The 23244-nt window shown below is 36.8% G+C and overlaps 1 protein-coding gene across 3 annotated transcripts in view; it reads right to left on the bottom strand.

The window, feature by feature from the left end:
* ARFGEF1 (ARF guanine nucleotide exchange factor 1) overlaps positions 1-23244 on the bottom strand; it is a 144862-nt gene that overhangs the window by 20896 nt on the left and 100722 nt on the right. For all 3 annotated transcript variants that reach the window (XR_016388548.1, XM_022595253.3, XM_022595254.3), the window contains exons 20-33: positions 22072-22200; positions 21021-21179; positions 20621-20771; positions 14169-14259; positions 9248-9288; positions 8983-9152; positions 8467-8618; positions 8170-8342; positions 7033-7193; positions 6066-6196; positions 3145-3274; positions 1474-1609; positions 1253-1391; positions 575-647 (exon numbers count right to left, since the gene is read on the bottom strand). Coding sequence is in view for 2 of the 3 variants with exons in the window: in XM_022595253.3 (XP_022450961.1) it covers positions 575-647; positions 1253-1391; positions 1474-1609; positions 3145-3274; positions 6066-6196; positions 7033-7193; positions 8170-8342; positions 8467-8618; positions 8983-9152; positions 9248-9288; positions 14169-14259; positions 20621-20771; positions 21021-21179; positions 22072-22200 (1836 nt within the window). In the remaining variant the exon portion in view is untranslated. The remainder of the gene's footprint in view (positions 1-574; positions 648-1252; positions 1392-1473; positions 1610-3144; positions 3275-6065; positions 6197-7032; positions 7194-8169; positions 8343-8466; positions 8619-8982; positions 9153-9247; positions 9289-14168; positions 14260-20620; positions 20772-21020; positions 21180-22071; positions 22201-23244) is intronic.

Here is a 23244-nt window from a genome sequence, read left to right as displayed (position 1 = left end):
GGAGGGAGAGATTTGGCTTTACACAGCTACGTTAAGATGGAGGGATGTGTGTACAAGCCAAGAAGGCCAGGGGCTGTCAGCAGCCACTAGAAGCTAGAGGAAGCAAAGAAGGGTTCTCCCTTAACACCCTGGGAGGGAATGTGGCCCTGCTGATGCCTTGAGTTTGGACCTCTGGCCTCCAGAGCCGTGACAGAATGAATTTCTGTTGTTTTAAGCCACTAAGCTTGTAGTAATTTGTTACGGCAGATCTAGGAAACAAATAAGCTGCGTGAAGGGTCTATCGGAATTCTTTAAACTGCTTTTGTAACTTTTCTCTAAGGTGAAATTATATCAAAGTTGAAAGTTTAAATAAAATAACATCCAATAATATCTTCAGCTTGGTATGTAAATCCTTATGTAAACTGGTACCTGCTTCTTGCGCTCTCAGAATCATTTTACTCTGTCTCAAGACCATCTATATTTTACGACATCTTTTTAAAAGAGCTGGGCTCATATAAAAGAATCTGCCCCATGGTAGAATACTTACCACAAATAGTTAAGTAATTTAATATATGCTTTATTTGTTAAAACTTACCAGCTGTTTTTCACTCACAGGAGACGGAGGTGTGGGAGCAGCTTCTCCAGAAGCAGGACGCCAGGTCAAGAGCCTTTAAAACACCAAAATCACACCAGTCACTGAGAGTGTGCACCACACCGCATCCAACGTGTTTTGAAATGAAACGAGCTGGGAAGCAAGTTCAAGGTGTCCTACAAATGATCCAGGTGCCATCAAGTCATTTAGCAAGACTATGTCTTAATTTCCCAATCAGTAAAAACTCCACTACAATTCAATTCCAAACGTATCCCTTAGAAAAAGATGATAATTAACCGTAAAATACAGTATTTACAATATTGTAATACAAAATACAATAAATTTTCCTTAGATTATTACATTTACAGTAACTAAAACAAATGCTGAGATTTTCTTTTTTTCAATTCAGAGCCTCTGCTTGGTTTAATCTGGATGAATAAAATCTTATTAAATCACTTCATTATGACCCAAATTTTAAATGATCAGACTAAAAGTTTGGGTATATAAAAAATTTAATTCGTGTTATTTGTTATGGTTTTATAGGAGTCTGATTTGCAATAAACACAAATTCAAAGAACACTGAGATATTTTAAAAAGGATTCCTGTTATGAGAAATTACTATCAAACCTTTTATGTCCATCATTCAATATACAAATATAAAGTTGTATAAAATCTTCTTACGCATGTGGAATTGTGGTTTTGAAGATGTCCAGTGTGCAGTTACAAGTTTTATCCCAGATTTCTAGGGTAAATTTTTCACCATTCAGAATAACAACATTCTCTAAGCAGTTCGTACCAGATCGTGCTAACTGCTCATTGTCTAGAAAAGAGAAGAGCAATTCACTTGTGTGCTACCAGGGTCATGTTCAACACGCTGTGTCACTTATCTGGTACAGACCTACCTTGCTGCACACACCAGTAGAGCTGGGCAAAAATGTCATCCAGAAGTACATCACTGAGTACCTCTAAATACTGGGTGAGCACATCGCAGATAGCATAGAGCGCATGGTTACATGTCGTTGTCATCCACTCAGCTTTCTACAGGGGAGACGGTCATTAAATGAAGGTCAGGCCATTCATCAACTACTAGAATTTCAAAGAAATATGTTTGCATATTTAAAACGTAAGCCTGTAGGTTCCTTTCAGAGCACTTAACTCCTTGAATGTGACATTCACCTCAACTTTATATCTGATCTATTTCTCTTCATTATCCCATTACCATCTGCATATAAAATAACTATTTTCTGCACTGTTTTATTAAAAAAACCCGTCACTGCATTGTCTGGCTATTAACGCTATGACTTTTCAAACAATTGACACTAATAACAACAGTTGGTCTTGCTCCAGAATAGGACAGAACGTGGAAGAAAAATAGAGGAAGGCAATGATAAGAATTTATCCAAGTGGGTTAGCATAGGTTTAACATAAAATGGGTGTAAGTAGGGGACTTCCCTGGTGGTGCAGTCGTTAAGAATCCGCCTGCCAATGCAGGGGACACGGGTTCGAGCCCTGGTTCAGGAAGATCCCACATGCTGTGGAGCAAGTAAGCCCGTGAGCCACAACTACTGAGCCCACACATCACAACTACTGGAGCCCACGCGCCTAGAGCTGGTGCTCCACAAGAGAAGCCCGCACACAGCAGCGAGGAGCAGTCCCCACCTGTCATACTTAGAGAAAGCCCGCGCAGCAACAAAGACCCCACACAGCCCCCCAAAAAGGTGGGGGGGAGTGTAAGTAATTTCTTTATTTTTCTCAAATGGACTAATCTGGACTAGTTTTTTTTATTTTTATTTTTATTTTTTGTAGTACGCGGGCCTCTCACCGTTGTGGCCTCTCCCGTTGTGAAGCACAGGCTCCGGACACGCAGGCTCAGTGGCCATGGCTCACGGGCCCAGCCGCTCCGCGGCATGTGGGATCTTCCCGGACCAGGGCACGAACCCGTGTCCCCTGCATCGGCAGGCGGACTCTCAACCACTGCGCCACCAGGGAAGCCCTGGACTAATTTTTATACATGGTTTTGTGCCAGGGCATAGACATACGTCTACTTAGTCCACTTTATAAAATGGGTTAAGAGTCTACCTGTAGATCTAAAATAAAATTTTGTGCAGGTCAGAGAGGCCCCAAATTTGCATTTAATACACTATATGGGACAAAACACGGAGACCTGATGTTCTTTCCCACACTTACTGAAACACATACTGTAACTGGACTGTAGTAAGAGACTTTGAAATAAATAAATAAATAACCACGCGTTCCTTCTCCAATTCAGAGTAAGAAGCCCTACGAATACTAAGGAGGGCTACTGATGTTTTACTTGTGACAACATTAAAATGAGGAAAAGACACTGGAAGTTCAACAGAAACACTGAAAACAAAACCCAGTTCATTAACTCACTTCTATCCCCAAATTGCATTGTTTATAAAGACTTACTACTATATTATAATGCCTTAAAGAAAAAACTTCTAGGATTTTTTTCTGTTCACTGTGCTTAAATCTGAAATACTAAAATGTATTAGGGAAGAAAAGAACCTTCTGACGTCACTGTGTTAAATGAAAACCTCATGTTCTCTCACCTCTGTCTGCTGTTCTGGCAACTTCATGTTGTCGAAGATTCTGAAAACAATTCTAAATAAATCCTGCCACCAGTGTTTTTCATAAGTGTGGCCATAAGTTTTCATTATTTCGAACATTACTGTTAAACCCCTAAAATGATAAAATGTAATTAGGAAAGCTATAATACAAAAAAGCATACCACATTAGTATCCCCCCCCCAAAATAGTTTTTATAGTTAGTGCACAAAGTTACTGAAAGCAAAGTTTAAAACTGGTTTTAAACTAACACGATACTGGGCTTTAAAAAATTTAGGTTGTAAAACAGGTTTCTTTAGGATGCATCATTTAGGAAAAAATTCCAAAGGCCTTGGCCTGAAAATTTTTTCTTCTACTTTTCTTCCATGCCCACCCCATCATTCCAGCATTTAAAAAATGTAAATGGAATTATAGATTGAGAAAGATCATCATTTGGGTGAATATTAATTTTGTGGCACTGTGGCCATGGAACTCAGTCTAAGAACAAATAAAATTAGATTTTGGAAAATCTTTTTCAAAGAGCTACAGGAATTTTTAGTTAACACTCTAATTGTTCATATAATATCCTCAAACTGAAGGATTTATCAAACTAATCCACTAAGACACCAGTGTGGGCAGGGTGTCTGCTTCCTGCTGTATCCCAGGCCAGAGCAGCACCTCTCACACAGGGGCACACAGTTAAGCGTTCCTTGAACAAATAAACTGCTTTAATATCCCATTCTTCTCTTTTGAATAAGTGTTAAAACTAAAACTCAAAAGTGCCTTCTGATTCCTTATTACCTTTCTTGAAATAATGCCTTCATGTAAACATTAAAAAGCTTGATCTTTTCTCCATACATTAATTTCTTCTAGTAAAATATAGGTACCCTTCCACTTAGAAAAGGCTTATATTTCGAAAAGTCTGACAGTAAGCCAGAACAGAATTTCCCTTGAAACACTCCATAAGGACTGGTACGTGGTCTAGTTCATTTGCTGCTATGCTACCCCCCGGGCCTAATACATGCCTGATACATAGTAGGCTCTAAACAAGTACTTGTTCAACAGATGTGTAAAATAACATTATGGTAATTCAGTCCTACGGCAAGTTCACAACAGTTTATTTGATCTGTAAGATACCTAATGTGTAAAATCAGAAGTAAAGGAACTACAGTAAAGGAATTCCTGTGGAAGAAACACACTCTGTCTTCCCCAGGAGAACCGTGTCAGAGTTCCATGTCTCCCCTACAATGGGACAAGGCTCCCTCTTCCTCCCACTCCAAGTAAACTGGATGCTAACCCCCAGGGCTGGGGTGAGTGGATGTGAAAATCCTGTTTCTTCCAGGTCCCCAAAGCAAGCACAGATCTACAGAGGTTTCCAAGGCTTTTTACTATTGAACAAGTTTTGATGAATACTTAAGTTGCTGGTGTAGGGAAAAAGAATGTGTAGGGCTCCAGGTTAATTATTCAACCCTAAATCTACAGAATTTTGAGGGACTCAAATGAGAATGCATTTGAAAGTACTTTGTAATTAGTGTGTTATACAAATCGTAGTGCTGCATTTTTAAATGTAATCTAAATAACTGCCTTTACAAATCCTGGAATGAGGTAAGAAAATCAAAGCCATCACTGAACAAAGTTTACTCATACTTTCCCTCTTTTTTACCAACTAGAACATCCCTTTTCTATTCTCTTTAACAACTAGACCCATCCATAATCTGAACATAGGAAAGGGTGAGAAGCAAGGTAGCGTGGTCCCAGACAAGGACAGGCTGAGAGGCTAAGAAAGCAGGTAGGTCCATGTCAAACAGACTTCTACAAATAAACAAGAGCAGGGAGGGGGGTGCTGAGTTTCCATGACTTGTCAGTTATGACATGTTCGTTGCTCTACTGAAGTGGCTGGACATTTGAAAGCTGTATTTCTAAATAATTTAGAGTTATATCAGTTGGGGGCCATCTTGAATTTTATCAAGTTTCCTAACAGGTCCACTGACGAAAATTCCTCAATGCCTACATGTGAAATATAACATGTGCTTGTGATTACTAAATTCTATAACAAGTTTCCAAGGCGTGAGTCATATTTTGGATTATTTTCTATTTCACAAAATGTGTTGTAACAAATAGCACTATAAAAGTGAAACATTTCTTAGGCTATAAAACAAACTTAACCTTGGCTGGGGACAGGTGTGGTTCTGGCATAAGTGGTGGAAGGAGAGATTCATTCTTTCATTATATTCTATCACTGATTTGTTACAAGTCTATACTACCTTTCTGATGCACTGTTGACAGACATTAGGATACACAAGTTGGTCATTTCAATTTCGCCATCAAAAAATACAGGGTGAGAAAAACAATACTATGGGATTGATATGAACTCTAACAAATTCATAACAACTTCTTATAACTGTAAGAAGTGTGCACTGAGTACCTGTCTGGTTACATTATACCCATAATAGTTTCTTTACAAATGGACTGGATATTCATATAGATCTTTTATTGACAATATACTTTTGAAAGAGTTCAATTCTTTTTGAACAGGCCTATATTATTCAAAACTATGTTACTGGCCAGTCTTCAAAAAGAAACGGTTCTTCACCTAAAATCCACCAAAGACATGCATTTGGAAATTCTTTTATCATTCATCAGAAGATAAATTTTGGTGCTAACTTCAATTTTTGATTGGAAACAAATGTATGAAAAGACAGAATGTGTAAATTAACATAGAACCTAAAACTCAAAGTAGGCCATAATCAAATTTTAAGGAAAAGTAATTTATTTCCATTTTTTATTGTTGCTCTACATAACATTTTAAAATCTGCCTATCGAATAACTACTATATTGGATAAAATTGAACTTGAGTTCACATAAGTTGATTTGATTAAAGTAAGAATAAGCCTCTCAAAATTTCAATTTCAAGTACTGGCTGTTACCTGGTTCTCACATCTAACTTGCATCTGTTGATGACACAGGACAACTCAAAGAGAGCCGGGAACCATCCCCTCACCCAAACTCTGTCTTCAGGTGCCACATTCATGTCGTCACTTGTGTATTCCTTGAAAGCCTTCAAGAAGAAATGCAGGTTTACTAAAGGCAAAACATAATACCTAAGCATACCTAAGCATATTATTTCTCCAAAATTTTTTTTAACACTTTACTAATCAAAAGTGAGCAATCTGATAACTTAAAAGAAGATGGAGATTACAACTGCCTATAGAGCACTGGAGTAGAAACCAGAAGTTGCTTTCAGCTTCAACTCCATCACCAGTTTTCTGCATTATTCAAGTTTCCATTTTTATCATTTAAATGGTTATTACATCATGCAGCCATGGCACCGCACTGGGGAGGTGTGAAGTTCAAATGAGTAGATGTACATAAGAAGAACTAAATGCCCCATAGGTCCCTGTCAGTATGTAGTAAAAATCTATGAAGCATCACTGCTCCTTATGACAGTTACAAAGATAGATTCAGATATGCAAGTCAAAGCTGGCAGCCAGGTTGCCAATTCAACCTTTCACTTCAGTGCTTAAGCCTACACTCATCCATAGTCAACTTCAGTATATTAAGGTAATGGCTAAAAACACAGGCTTGGGTTCAAATCCCAGGTCTCCTTTACTATCCCCCGCATGCAGGGGCACATTTTTAACTTCCTTGTGCCTCAGATTCCTTATCTACATGGGGCTATAACACAACCTATCCCATAAAGCTGTTATGGAATATTAAACAAGTTAATACATGTGAAACACTCAGAAAAATACCTGATATCTTCAACAAATGTAACCATAACTCAGATAATTTTGAAAATTAAATACTTCATATCCCCTCAATTCCCAAATAAACTTAGATCTCTGACTGGAAATAAATGCTCAGTAACATTTTGTTTAATAAATGATGCTATACCTGAGGTCTATCAGACACATATTTTGCACAATGGCGAATAAGTCGAATCGCTTCCATACTTGTGTCTGGGAAAGCTGCATTGCATGCAAATTCAGACAAGCATTTCACTGCATCCTGGAAAGAATCAATGGTTGCTGGAAAGTGTTTTTCAAACACAAGGGCTATACGGGAGAAAAACACATAAATATAATTATCAACTTTCAGCTTTTCTTAATTATACCTCAAATACACCAACCTCTAGATGTAATGGATACTTCTTAAAGATTAAGGGTTTTAATGTCCAATAGACATCGGTTCCAACATCTGTCCTGACCAGTTACTTGACTGCCTTGAGTAGTAGAAACAGGGAAACAGGTCTGTGTTTTGTTTACACGATAAACCCAGCACGTAATAGAGTGACTGGTACACAGTAGATACAAAATCAACGGTTGTTGAGTGAATATTCAAAATTACATTTAATCTCTCTGTATCTGAGTTTCTTAATCTATAAAATGGTGATAATAATCTGCACAGGATAGTGGTAAGCACTAAATAAAATGTAAGTACAGTGCTTAGCACTGCACTTAATTTACTTAATTCAAGCAAGCACTCAATAAATGACAGCTATGACGATGTCATCATTCTTGATGTTGATGATGATGACATCATTATCTTCTAGAGAGGCTTAATTTAGATCCTTAGTATTTTATTCTTCTTTAAAGTCAAAGGAGGCTGTGTAGTGCAGTGGTGAAAAACAAATGCTGTGCTTTAAGACTCTCTGGCTTTGCATCTCAACTCCATCACTCACTAGTTTTGTGCCTTTAGACAAATTACTTAACCTCAGTGGGTCTGAGTTTCCTTATCTATTAAAAAAAAGAGAGAGAGAATAATAAAGATATTGATCTCATACAGTTACTGTGAAGACTGAAGAAAATGCATGCAAAGTGCTTATAGTGCTTGCCATATAGTAAACATTCGATAAATGTTAACTATAATATTACAATAATGACAATACTGTCACTATTTACTCTGCTTCTGTGGGCAAAACTTGGAAAACTTAAAGCCCATGACAAGCCCATAATCTTATACTTGAATTATCTTCTGAACACATTAAAGTTTTGTTTTCTTTAACTTGAACAGAGCTTAGAGAATACTCACTGACAATATGCCCCGTTGTTTGGAATGCAAGTTCAACTATGCTTTCATCTTGATCGGATGCCGCTAGATGAAATACAGAGAAAATGTTCTTCCATCCAGACCGAATGTTAGCAGCTTGAGAATTAACCATCTGTGCTATACACCGTACAACCATATCTCGAATTGTTGGAGACCTAAAATGTTAATACAATCGCTTGGATAAAACTCATCAGGTTTTTTTCCTTTTCTTCTGTTTTTCCCCCTACTGAGGAAAATAAGGTATTTTTCTGATATTAAGCAATTCAACAAATATAATACCTGTTCCGTTTCATTATATGTTCAAAAGGTCTTAAGAAATCCTTTTGGAATCTGAAATTAGCAAGCTCCCCTTTCTCTAAGAACTTCATTGACAATTGCCTCAAGGAGTCTACTGCAAAAATAGCTACATCTTCATTAGGATTACAGCCAACCTGTAATGGCAACAGAAATACAGGGTGCTAATATCAGCAGTGAAACTTGCTAATTCTTTATTTTTTATTTTAGAAAAAATATATAATTAATAGCATAGATAGATAAATTCAAAGATTCTCCATAAAGGCACTAAGTGTGCTAACAATATTTCTCAACAAGAAGAACATATTTTAACTAAATTCTTAAAACCTAGAGCAATTATTTCTAAAAGAAAAAACAGGACTCAAAGGGTTTTCTAAATCTAATTACAAAAATGTAATAAAAAACTGCTTGGAAAGGAAAAAGGTCTCAATTAGATTATGGTAAGGAAATTTTAAACAACAAAAAATTACAAATTAAGCAAATCCATAATTACTCAAATACCTTATTAAAATGATCTCCAATAACTTCCCAAATTCGAGACCACTGCAGTCTTATTCTTCCCATGTTGTAATATGATATTTCTACTATTTTTTGTAGACTAAACATTCTTGGATGTGTAGTGGAAAGTAATTCATCCATAGACACAGCACAGAGCCAACGGACAAAGTCCACTATAATATAAATGGATTAACATTTTTAAAACTTAACTTTGAAGTCTTTTAAGCTAAAAAATCAGTTTTTAAGTGGAGTAAATGTACATACTTACCAATAGCATTTCCATCTAGCCTTGTGGACCCTGTAAATATTCTAAAGAAAAAAATATAATTCAAAAACTTGTAATGTCTCACTTCTGATACATCAATTCAAAAGTAAGTGGCCTGGGGTACGAGCTACTTTTATCTGTTTTAAGGGAACAAAAAATCAGGTAATCAAATGAATATTTTTTTATCATGTATTTTAGTGACAAGTATAGCTTGGATGTCCCTCCCTCCCTCCTTTGTACCGAATGATATATTAGAGCACAAATACATTGTTGTAATTTTATTAGTAAATTTATAAACACTAGGAAAGGTCTCTTATGAGAGTCTTAGAATAAGAAAAATGTTAAGTTGTAAAACTAATAATTGGCATACACAAAACAAGATTTTTCAATTTTCCTGATTACCCACATTAAACATGTTCTTAAAATGAAAACTTCTACTTTATTTTTATAAGCAATGTGTGTTTGATTCAAAAACTCATTTATGTTAAATTACAAATGGTTAATAGAACCTTGCAAATAGTCTCCAACAGTTTAACCAACAAGTGGCTAACCCACTTTTCTTACAGCATTCAAATGGTGAGAGCTAAGCTATGCTGTCCAGCTTTGCCCTGCCTTCTTCACTGAGCTCTTTTACCGTGTTTCAAAGTTTCATAAAAGATTTCAGCATAAACATATTAGTTCTCTTATTTTAAAGTCTGCATTTTTATCCATGTTCCGAGCTTGTAACCAAGGGTTTGATATGACTTCCAGGATGAACTGATATTCTGTAATTTAAAATGTACATCATAGTATTTGCACGATAAAAAGGAAACCTCAAAGGCAGCAGCAGGTCAAATATTAAACTTAGAAATAACAGTCGTCATAGTAACAGTAATAGCTACCAACAATCACAAGGTGGATACTATCCTAATTGCTTTATATATATATCCACTCACATAATAATCACAAACACCATGATTATATATACTATTATATTCCCAATTTTATCAACATAGAAACTGAGGCACAAAGATATTGAATAACTTTCTGAAAGTCACAGGACCAGTGTTAGAGACAAGATTCAAACCAGGACAGGCAGACTCCAGAGTCCACCCTCTCAACCATTTTGCTATACTGCTTCACACTTACCTGAGCAAAACATAATTTAAACATTTAAAATACATTCTAGCTTTTTCCTACTACCACTATCTAAAAATTCTGGGTATATCATGATTTTTCAACCTCAATGTCCTTGAAGGTCTATGCATCCTGGCAATGAGTAACAAAAACAAGATAGGAAAAATGGCTTAAAAACTGACAATGCAATAACTCAGAATCTGATCTCCTGCCAAAGGGGTATCTTGAGATTTCCTATATTGCTCTTATCAGTAGAACAAAACAACAATTCAAAAATCTGACTGAAAACACAATCTGGGAGAAAAAGTAAGAGTAATGGGGCCCCACTGAATCCACTGGTTAAGACTGGATCCAGAAATTCACAATATACAAAGCCTATGAACCTCTCACATGAACAAAAATGAGATTCGCTAGACTGCAATATGAATGTCATTAAGCTGTTTCTCAAACTAGAGGTATTCTCATGGAAGGCAATGGCTATAAAAACCATACCACAAAGAAGGTCAAAACTAAACAGTACAGGGGAAACAACAGGAGAAGGAACAAAAGAAACGAGAAAGCTTTTTTTCTTTTTTTTAACTGAGAAGGAAGCAAATGACAAGGCATATAGGAGTAAAGAACAGAAGCTGAGATGGCGATTATATGCAACTCCAGGGGAAAGCAGCAATGAATCCTCTAAATGTGGTGAGATGGTGAAGAACAAAGGCAACAAGAACAGAGAAGATCGTCAGCAAACAGGTTCTGTCGACTCAGGAGACAGTGGAACGTCGGTGGAGCGCGCATCCTGAGAAAGGGCATTTAAATTCCTACTCACTTTGGTAGCCTCTGAGGGGTTACTCTATTTCTAGTAACGCTCCACTAAAGATAAACCAGATGGTGGAGCACAGCAGTCTGTGGAGGCATTTAAAGTTAAGCCTTAATATACTAAGGCAGGAGAACAGAGCTGTGTTTCACAGAATCATCCATGAAATGGATTCTACATGCCATGTATGAAAAACAGAGAACAGAAGTATGAGAATCTTGTGTGTTACTATCAAAAGACATTCCCTGAAAAGTACGAGTAGGAAAAAAAAATTGATAGATTACTAAATTCATTCATTTTATGATAGCAATGTAACAATGCAAAAAAAAAAAGATAAAACTTGCAGATTCTGGATCAAATAAACTTTTAGCTGTATGCGACATACAGGCAGACTAAATTACTGTGTATTTAATGTTTTCATAGTGAAAATATCAGACGTAACATTTACTGCTTAGACCCAAATGAAAGATGTTTATGAGCAAACACAGTTGGGGAGGAGCTGTCCATATTTTCTGATAGGTGACAGAATATTCCAAAGTGAGGGATGGGTCAGTATAAAGCTAGATCTGGTGTGCTTAAAAAACAATAATAAAAATAAAAACTATGGTACTAAATAACTGTTTTTTAACTTTCAGGGATAAATCATTCCTGGACAAAATCCACCCCTGCAAAGTTTAGTAATACTTATGAAGTATCTGGTTTAACAATGCCTAGCAAATGTTTCCCTAGCAAATCCTAGAGGATCAGGTACCCCAGATTAAAGAGCCCTATAGTCTCCTAAATTCTAACAGTACAGGATTCCAAATACAAAAGTGAAGATAATCAGAAAATTTTACCATTTTAAAGCTTTTGATGGAACCACATATATCTTTCCATTGATAAATATAATTAAGCAAGGAAAACTTACTTTATTTTCCATATTTAGTTCCTATATTTGTCATAACAGATTATCCAGAACAATAGGCCTAAGGACAGTAAAACGACTTTTTTTGCTGGACAAGTACAGAACTTTCCAGGATGATGCCTGACAATATTCTCACCACTGTCTTGAATACCAGGGATATCTCACTGAATTAGCTTATAGACTAGAATCAGAATATTACAAATAAAAATAAACTCAGATACTCAGAAAGGAATTCATAAGAAATTTAACAAGGAAGTGATATGTACCACATAAGAATAAAATAATCTTATAACAAATCAAAGAGGTAACTTTTAATGCGGTTACTATAAAGTAAAATTTAAATATTGAGGCCTTGTATAAAACTGGACATTGAATTTATGTTGTAGAAGTATCTGGTGATGAGTTTGAGACAATGAAGTACTAACAGAATTTGTGCTAAGACTCCTCTGAAACAGCACACATTCTTAAAATGGAGAGGCATATCATTTGTTCAAATGAGTGACATGTCTCCCTGTAACAAACAGTGGACAGCTGGATAAATCAGAATTGGCTTTGGTCATATAAAATATATTATGGAAACAGACTGTTGCCTGAACAGATTCTCATAATGACAGTGAAGATGATTTTCTGGATGGCTAAAAAACCATTTGGAAGACATCTATCCTAGTAGTAGAAGGGCAGATATTATTACACTGCTCTGGAGCTGTACATGCAGGCAGAAAGGCAGAGAGGTTGAACACACTCAGAGATATGCTGCCTGAGTGTATATCTTGGTGCCACTCCTCCAAATTCTCTACTAATGAAAGGGTTAAGGTAATAATCAAGACAAGATTAGCCTGGTTGTGAGAATAAGCAAATTATCTAATTCCCCTCGTCTCAGTTTCCTCATTTGTAAATTGAGGACAATAATACTACTTATCTCAGAGGCTGCTGAAAGGATAAAATGAAGTAACACATGGAAAGCACTTTGTTTTTTTGGTTTGTTTTAAAGTGAAACAGTTATACATACACATATACATATATCCAATTCTTTATTAGATCCCCTTCCCAGAAAGCACCTTGAAGAGTGCCAAGCAGCACATGTTAAGCCTTTGAGTTATATAGTAGGTATAAGATGATACACAATCTGTTTTCAACCTTCACAAGAGAAAGGCAAATTACCTCCTTCCCTTAAAAACAAACAAAAAAAAGGAAAGCAAGTGGACATTGGACATGAAGAATTCTTTTCAAGGAAAAAGTTCCAGGGAGTATTGCCAGGGCCAGTAGCAAATGAACACTCTAGTTCTGTCCATACTTAGAGCAAAAAGTTTTTATCTAAAGCAAAGTAAAATAATGGATCAGCATGAGTCTCTAAGCACCAAAAACAATTATAGTACGTATTGTATTTTTGAAAGTTTCCATCAGAAGTGTTAAAAAAGAATTTAAACATCAGTGCTGTAAAATGTTAAGTTTCAATTATTTGGGCATCCATCTGGAAAAAGCTCATCTTCAAAAAAAAAAAACCATTAGATATTGTTTTACACACTGGGAATTTTTAAAATCTAGAATAAACTAAATATTCTATAGTAAAATAAACCATAGTATAGATTTTCTTTTAGAAAACAAACTAAAAATGAGGAATATCTGGTAATGTATATAATATACAAATTCTGAAATCCTATTCAAAGAAGTTTATAATGAGAATTGCCACCAAACCCCTTCATATCACCCATAATTCAATACTATATCATACACTCAAAAAGACAAATTATACTCTATTTTCAAACAGGGATAATAAGGGGAGTACATTTTCTATAAAGGAAATTTTAAAAAAAGAAAAAAAAGAACCGTGTTTTTTCTCATCAAGGGTACAATTTCCCTAATGCCCACTAATGTCTATCACTTAAATTTTCATACTGTTTATCTCCTTCCTATATTCTATGATTTGAAAGCAAAATTATAGGTACTTCATCATTTAAATCACAGCATATCACAATACAGTCTTATATTACTTAAGAGATGTCCTGACAATAACGTTTCTCTTTTAACTAACGAGCAGATACATCTAAGTGCTACAGAATTAAAAGTGTCCATCTGAGAAGGGAATAAAGCAAGCACCTTACCTATCTACGGCAACGACAACACTCTGAGAACTGGTCTCTCCAATGGATTCCTGAATACTTGCTATCTGCTTCCAGTCCACATTTCCTCCAACTGCCACACAGGAAAGAGAGGCATTTCAGCATGAAAAGCATTCAGTGGAAGAGCACACGTTCAGTTCTAAAACACATTTCTGAAATCAGTTATTTTCCTAATGAAAGAAATCAAGCTTTGGGGAAGCGATTCTTTTGGTATCAGTGACCATTTATCAAGGCCAAAGGTGCTTACTGAGCTATATACTAAGTGGTATACAGACATGGTTAAAGACACAAACTTGTGTTTGCAAAGATCACACAACTTAGGGGCACTGAGAATTTTGATCACAAAATTAATGACATTAGGAATAATTTCCCTCACTGTTTAAGAAACACAGCACTAACCCCAGTTCCAAAGATATCTACTAATGGGGTTCCCTGGTGGCGCAGTGGTTGAGAGTCCGCCTGCTGATGCAGGGGACATGGGTTCGTGCCCCGGTCCAGGAAGATCCCACATGCCGCGTCCGTGAGCCACGGCCGCTGAGCCTGCGCGTCCGGAGCCCGTGCTCCGCAACGGGAGAGGCCACAACAGTGAGAGGCCCACGTACCGCAAAAAAAAAAAAAAAAGATACCTACTAAGGAGGATTACCAATTCCATGTATCGATAATTAGATCTCCCCTGTAATGCACTCTCCAGTCCCATTTACAAATGTTTACTGGAAATTCTACCAGTATGCTGTAATATTCTCTTATTCAAAAGAATCACTCATCTTTTCCCCCAACACTGGTTCCATGTGTTAGGTAGCAAAACAACAGTTTCCCCAGTTTTCAAACTCTTAACCTTACAATCATCTTTGATATCCTTCCCTTCCTCCACTTTCACTAAATCTTTCTTTTGGGCTGTTTGTCATATGATTCATTCATTTTCATTCCTACTCGTTTAGACCATTGTAACTTCAGGCCCAGATGACTATTACTATATATAACAGTTCCCTCACTTCTTTCCCTTTTACTGATTTTCCCGCTCTTCAATCTCTCCTTTCTTCTCCTGGAGATTAATTTTCCTAAGTCATCACCTTCATTTTGCTTACTATTACTTTCAGGACAAAGTATAAACTTTTCAGCCTAGAGCTTAAGGCAGTTCCCTTCAACATTCTTTTTTTTTTTTTTCCCTTCAACATTCTTGCCAATACCTGTCTCTATTCAGGCCATCCCACAACTACCTAAAATTTATCTACCAAGACCCAAATTTGAGTTCTCAATGAAGGATTCCTCTCCACTGTTTCACCTTCCTCTGTAAGTATTTAAGTTTATACTTAAATAAATACTGCTTAAATCAGAATTTCTTCCATTTAGTTTCTTATTTAAATTACTTTAGGTGTGTTATTGTTGCCTTCTCAGCCAGATAAAAAGTTCCAAGATTAGGAACCATTAAGTCCAAAGCAAATGCTCAACAAATAGTTGTTGACTCGATTGACTAGACACTCAATAAATGACTTTTTGAATGCAAACATAATAGACAATGTTATTTAAACTAGCTGAACTCAAATTCTATTCCGGGAACTGAACAAAGTGAAAAGAATGTGATCCCTGTCCTACAGAGCTAACAATTTACCAGGAGAGACAGGCTTACAACCAACTTTAATACAATATAACAATTATTTCATGGCTGAAATGAACTAATTACATATAATACAAGTGTTGTTAAACAGAACTAATTTTGACAGGGGAAGGGAGAATGCGGTGTTAGCTCACGGAAAGGCTTCACATGACAAAATATTAATTCAAGTTAGGCCTAAAAGGATGATCATGTGGGAAAGAAAGGAGAAAAAGCAATTCAGGAAGAAGGAGCAGCATACATAAAGTAATGGAAGTATGCACGTGCAGGTCATGTTCCAACACACTTGGGTGAAGCCATAATGGAGGATGATTCTGGCAGGGGACAATGAAGGAGAGAAAGACAAGCAGTAGGAGATGAAGCTGGAAAAACAGACTAGAAATAGAATGTGAAGAACCTAGACTGTCACGTTTAATGCACTACTTTTGAGAAGAGGGAACCATCAGACCTTTTAGAAGACTGACATGATCCAATCTATTTTCTGAAAAATAATTCTGGTAATATCTGTAGAACACAGTGAAACAGGCAGAGCTATTGGAGCCATGGAGACAAATTAAGAGTCTATTTCTATAACACAAGTGAACAAGGATGAAAGCCTGAAATAAGTGACAGAGAACTGGGGTGGTAGGGAAATAGTGTCAAGCCACCACGCCTGAGGTATGTAGCACATTACAGGAATTTAATGAAGAAAAATCTGTGAGAAAAAATAATGCCAGTCACCACATAACTTTCTTTGTGTGTCAACTGAATGTCCTTCCTATAGAGATTTCTATACCTTTTATATTTAAATATTGATATAATAATTTGTCATCATTAATAATAAACTTACTTAAAGAATATTTAAAATGCCTAACAATCCAAGAACCAATTTCATAAGTATATAAAATCTTTCAGGGCTTCCCTGGTGGTGCAGTGGTTGGGAGTCCGCCTGCCGATGCAGGGGACACGGGTTTGAGCCCTGGTCTGGGGGGGGATCCCACATGCCGCAGAGCGGCTGGGCCCGTGTGCCGCAGCTGCTGAGCCTGCGCTCTGGAGCCTGCGAGCCGCAACTGCTGAGGCCCGTATGCCTGGAGCCTGTGCTCTGCAGCGGGAGAGGCCACTGCAGTGGGAAGCCCACGCACCACAACAAAGAGTAGCCCCCGCTCACCGCAGCTAGGGAGAGCCTGCATGCATCAGCGGGGACCTGACAGCCAGAAATTAAAATAAAATAAAATAAATAAATTTATTTAAAAAAATCTTTCAAACATCTGTATAACAGTATAAGTAATAAGCTAATAATTTCAGTTTTACCAAAGAAATTATTCAAAAGCACAAATATTTAGGCTAACTAAGAACAAAAATGTAGGTGCTGTGATATTCACGTAAGATTTATATGACCAAGCAACTGAATTTTTAAACTTTAATATATACCATAAAAGAACAGTATGCATATAATTCAAACCTAATAATCATATGCTATGTATTCTTTTCTTTCTTTCTTTCTTAAATAAATTTATTTATTTATTTTTGGCTGTGTTTTGTCTTCGCTACTGTGCCCGGGCTTTCTCCAGTTGCGGCGAGCAGGGGCTACTCTTTGTTGCAGTGCGCAGGCTTCTCATTGCAGTGGCTTCTCTTGTTGCGGAGCACGGGCTCTAGGTGCACAGGCTTCAGTAGTTGTGGCACGTGGGCTCAGTAGTTGTGCCTCACGGGCTCCAAGGCTCAGTAGTTGTGGCACACGGGCTTAGATGCTCCACGGCACGTGGGATCTTCTCGGGCCAGGGCTCGAACCTGTGTCCCCTGCACTGGCAGGCAGATTCTTAACCACTGTGCCACCAGGCAAGTCCCATGCTGTGTATTCTTAATAACTAAAAGTTTCATGTTTCCAAAAAGTGAAAGTACACATTTGTATCACAGCAGTAAGAAAAGTCAGATAAACATACACTCAGCCCTATTAACCTGGTTACATGAATATTTGGAGTATGGATGCTGTTAATAAAGGAGGATATTAATTTATTTCTTAAAAAACATATTATATACAGACTAAACCAGCTCAGTCATCTGTACCACAACCTCTTCTAGCTTCAGTTCTGACCACAGCGTCCTGAAGAAAGCATTTGTCTGAGCAGGTGACAGGGCACAGTTGGAAGGGTGGACACCTGCCACACTGGGCGAGTTGGGAACTAACCACTGAGATAAGCTGAAGGGAGGGCTCTGCCCAACAGGGGCCGCGTCAACAGAGTGGCTCCCTCTAGGACACAGATTAAAATCTGAGAGACCTGATCACTTTGCAGTGAGTGGAGAACGCAGCAAGCTGAAAAGAGAAGTGGACGACACAAGAGGAAGCCTATATAAAGCATGAGAGAGGTGGAAGAGTATGGCTGGTCGCTTGAGTGGCTTGGAAGCTTGGAATTTTTATCTCACTTCCAGATTCCAAGTGTATGTTTTACTATAAATTCCCTTTTCCTGAAGGAAGAAGACAGCTCATCTCATCTCCTTGCAACCTAAGTAGCACAGCAGCACAGTGGTCAAATTAATTTTAATTCATTTTCAAGTATACCACTAAGCATTATCAGCAATTATTACTTCTCTTGTTTTACTAACACTGACAGAAGATAAAATATTCCACTGGTAATTATTTTTAGCGTAACCTACTTCTGTTACTTGCCAAAACTGAGCCCTGGCAACCTCAACTATCTTTGGTTGGGCTTTCCTCCACTCCCTAGGACTTACTGGAAAAAAACAAAAGCAGCTTTCAAAAGCTGCTGAATCAATCAATGCACATTCACTTCACTTACCTGTAAATATTTTTCATTTGTATCTCATTCTGCCTGCTGGAACAATTATAGTTCTAATGTCTGAGTCAGACTTCCAGGTTACTTCCAGGTTACATACGTCACCAACCATGCAGGTGCTCAGGCAGTTCTAAATCCTGCAGCTGGCTCACCAAGTTATCGGGTCTATACCTGCACCTCCCAGAATCACAGAATCTAAGATACAAGTGAGGTACAGGCTGCACTGCTGGCTGCCACAGCTGGATTACCACTGGGCACTAACTTTTCCGTCCAACCTGAAGCCACAACATGGTCCTCGTCTTTACTTCCTTCTCTATGGATTGTTTTTCAAGCTTGAAATTCTTCTAAATTTCCTAAGAATTTTTATTGCAAGCAACAACAGAGAAATCACTAAATCATAAAAAGATAGAAATGTCCAGAAATACAATGTTACAATACAAAGCCTCAAAAGGTAAATGGTGGGACCTCCCCAGTGGCGCAGTGGTTAGGAATCCGCCTGCCAATGGAGAAGACACAGGTTCAATCCCTGGTGCGGGAAGATCCCACATGCCCTGCAGCAACTAAGCCTGTGTGCCACAACTACTGAGGCTGTGCTCTAGAGCCCACACGCCACAACTACTGAAGCCTGTGTGCTCTGGGGCCCGCGTACCACAACTACTGAGCCTGCGAGCTGCAATTACTGAAGCCCGTGCACCTAGAGCCCGTGCTCCGCACCAAGAGAAGCCACTGCAATGAGAAGCCCGCACACGGCAACAAAGAGTAGCCTCTGCTCGCCGCAACCAGAGAAAGCCCATGCGCAAATGGTAAATATTCTTAGATCTCAGGTTTATTCCTTCTTGTTCTCTTTAAGTCATGTCTCTAGACTTCTTGGTTGGAAGTGAGGTAGGGAGGATGGATAAAGAATAATCCAGGAACAATTAATATACCAGCCACTGTACTAAGTCCACTTATATATATTTTTATTTAATCCTGACAACTCTGTAAGTAGATATTACCATTAGTTTGCAAAAGAGGAATCTGAAGCTCAGAGAATTAAAGTAACTTGCACACAGTAAAGAAGAAATATGGAAGAATTCAAACCCAGAAGTACAGTATTCAAAGTGAAAGACAGTCTAAACTTGGCTTCTTCCCTGGCGGAACCCTTTCCATTTATGACTAAAAATGTATTGTCTTTGGTTCCTCTGTACCCATTTTTGCTAATACCTTCCTTTTTTTTCTACTGGGTTAAATCTGGAAGGTCCTGGCTAAACTGAGTTCATGGGGAACCATGGGAAAGTTTCCAGACTGGCATAAGAGTTTGGTTATGTCTGCACAGTGCCTTTAAAAAAAATATGAATATGAATGCCTTCTCCAGTTGCCCCAACTATTTATCATCTTAAGCCTTCACTCATAAATGTTATCTGCTTAGTCTTTAAAGCTGGTTAATTTTTTATATATATTTTCAGATTATTTTCCATTACAGGTTATTACAAATATTAAATATAGTTCCTTGCACTATGCAGTAAATCCCTGTTGCTTATCTATTTTATGTACAGTAGTTTGTATCTGTTAATCCCATATTCCTAATTTTTCCCTTCCCTCCTCCCTATTCCCTTTGGTAAATATAAATTTGTTTTCTATGTTTGTGAGTCTGTTTCTGTTTTGCATACAGATTCATTTGTATTATCTTTTAGATTCCACCTGTAAGTGATATCATATAATATTTGTCCTTCTCTGTCTGACTTACTTCACTAAATATAATATTCTCAGTCCATTCATATTGCTGCAAATGGCAATATTTCATTCTTTTTTATGTAAAAGCTGGTAATTTTAAACTGAACCTTTCCCCCACCCCCAACTGTGAGATTATGACTAACGGTCACTTAATATTGGAAACTAGACCAGGCAAAAGAGACTTACAATGTCACCTTGCTTTCCCCTCATAAGGCTAGTCAAAGGGCATTTTATCTTATCCCTCTAATTCTGTTTTATTGCTACAACAAAGTTACTTATATTGAGCAAGTTAAAAATAAATTTTGATACTTCACAAAAGTAATTCAAAAAATTCTCACCTAGCCCGAGACCCACAAATTCATCAGGAGCCTGCTCTTTTGTTCCAGTAAGAGATCCTTCTCTGCCTCGCACTGTTCCAGAAATGTACCGAGGTTTCACTCCAGTTCCTATAAGTTGTGCAAGCTCCAACTGACTGATGCACTTCAGAATCTTAATTACAAAAAGGAAAAAAATTTAAATTCCATGTTACAAATGTTCGCAAAAATATTTAAATGTACTCAATCACGATTTAAACATAGGCTACATTATAAATCATTATAAAAAGCTAAATGTACTTACCCTGAATGTACTAAATTAATTTTCTCCCCAAACACTTAAGCATGTCAGTGATATACTGTTTAGCATGAGCTCATTTTATAAACCAGATTGCAAAGCTGAAAATAAAGGAAGTGCTTATACCTCATGCCATGAATTTCCTAGATAATTTCCATCTGTATGAGCCACTGTGATAAGTGTTTTAATTGTGTCAATGTTCTTCTGTTTCATTTCAGTAATCCCAGAACTCACTGTAAGTAAGGTAAATCTTGCTAGCGCCTGGACATATGCATCTCTTTCCAGCTATGAAAAAGAGAAAAAGCAAACTTACATGGTTGTAAACACAACAGGGTAATCCCTAGTTCCCTACTGACAAACTGTTTACTTGTTTAGTAAGTTTTTAACTAAGTCATGAATTACATATAATACCTCAAACTGTAGTTTTTTTTAATTTTAAGATGAATGAAGCAGAAAAGGATGAATTTCTAAAACTGAAAGGCAATGGAGGTGTCAAATCAAGACAAGATTTTAGTGACAATAATTCATATATATAGTAAAAAAAATTCATTGAGCATTTATGTTTCAAGTGACTGAACTAGCAGAAAGCTGATTTATAAATTTGCTCATTTTTTCCTCTACAGCTAGACTGCTTTTTAAGCTATAACATTCATAATTAAATGTGAAATGGGTTTTTAAAAAGAAAGCAGGCAAGCATTGGCTAAAATTTATTATCAGACAAAGCATATAAATTACTAGAAGGGACTGTCTTCATAAAAATTGTTCTAGATACTTGGGTCTCTTAAAGATAACTTGTTCTTAGGATAGGTAAAGTTATATATATATATATAAAATGTGAAAAACATATGATTCAATAAATAAAAACATGCAACACAGATAAGATATTCAAATTGCAATATAGGAATTCAAACTCTTGGAAACTCTGTACATAGCTAATATTCTACAGAGAAAAAAACTGCAAACCAAAGTTATTATGACGAATTTTAGACACATCAATAAAGAACTACCCTGTTCCGTCACAGCTTCTTGGAAATGTAAACATGAAGACAGTTAAATTCCATTATAAACTTGAAATTCACTTTTAATAATTTCAACACAAGAAATAATTTAAACTGTAGTAATGACAAAAGTAATTTACGTTTTCCAGACTGGCTACAAAGGCAAAATTCTTTGTTACCTGAATGCTGAAAATGCATGCAATTCTGATTGCACATCTTATACCTTCCAGGCAAAGAGAGGCTACTTCAGTATCATCACAGTCTTGTAGACCCACACTGAACGCAGCCAGAAAAGGGGTCCAAGCCAACTAGAAAGATTAAAAATTTGAAATACATCACAAACATCAAGTGATAATTAAACTTTATGATAATACTATATTAACATCTCTCAGATTTCAGGCAATTTGAGGAACTTCTGAAAAAAAAAGCAATGAGTTTCTTGGCACAGTTACTTGGAAAGCTTTCTTAGACAAAGGAGAAACTATATAATGCCGCCTGGGCTTAAATAAGCGGGAGAGCAAAATTATAAATTTGGGAGAGGACACTAGGCATATTTTAAGCACAGCATCTATAAATTATTTACATTAATGAAAAATGGGAATAGTCAATACTCATAAATTATATTAATTCTACCCCTGACTTCAGAACTCCTCTCCCTCTGTAAGCTGTGTCTCTTGCAATATTTCATGGACTAATTTTATTTCCAAGAAAATCCTTTTAACCATTTTCCACTTGTAACAGTTACATTACTCTCTTTTCTTTAAGCCTGCTCTGTGGACATCATTTAGCCTTATTTATTTATTTTATTTTGGTAGTCAAATATTTTACTTTGAAACATGAGTGATATCTTTGGTTCCTAGTTGGACAATATTTTAAAATACAGTTCAATAAAATACATCTTGATTACAGACTATGAAAGCCAACAAACACTAAATTTTAATAGAACTGAATACCTTGTGAAATTGTAATGTAAAATAAACAAAAAAAGAGAGCTACCTCTAACTACTGAAAATCCTCATATCAAATCATATGTGTATATACTGGTGTGTGCATGTGTGTGTATAACTTTGAAATGTCTGATACAAGAGTATTCGCTGCTTTTGATAGGTCAAAATGAAGCAAAACTATATATCCGTATAGCCATACAGATGAAAAATGTTTATACCAGTGTGGTACAGAAACGACAACTGGAATTTTTTAAAGATCTAAAAAAATTTTAGCACTATTAAGAAAAACAGAATCACCCAAAGCTTTGCTTATAACGTCAGAAAGTTTAGAAGTACAAGTGTAATTCCTAAACAGAGGAATATAAGCCACAGTAACTAACTTCCAGTCCTAGCCTTGTTACTTAT

Source organism: Delphinapterus leucas, chromosome 17, assembly GCF_059928025.1.
Source record: "Delphinapterus leucas isolate spDelLeu-1000000601 "Yukka" chromosome 17, BTC_Dleu_Yukka2, whole genome shotgun sequence".
NCBI lineage: Eukaryota > Metazoa > Chordata > Mammalia > Artiodactyla > Monodontidae > Delphinapterus > Delphinapterus leucas.
Note: the sequence above shows the minus strand (reverse complement) of the source record. Positions and strands in the feature narration are given on the sequence as shown.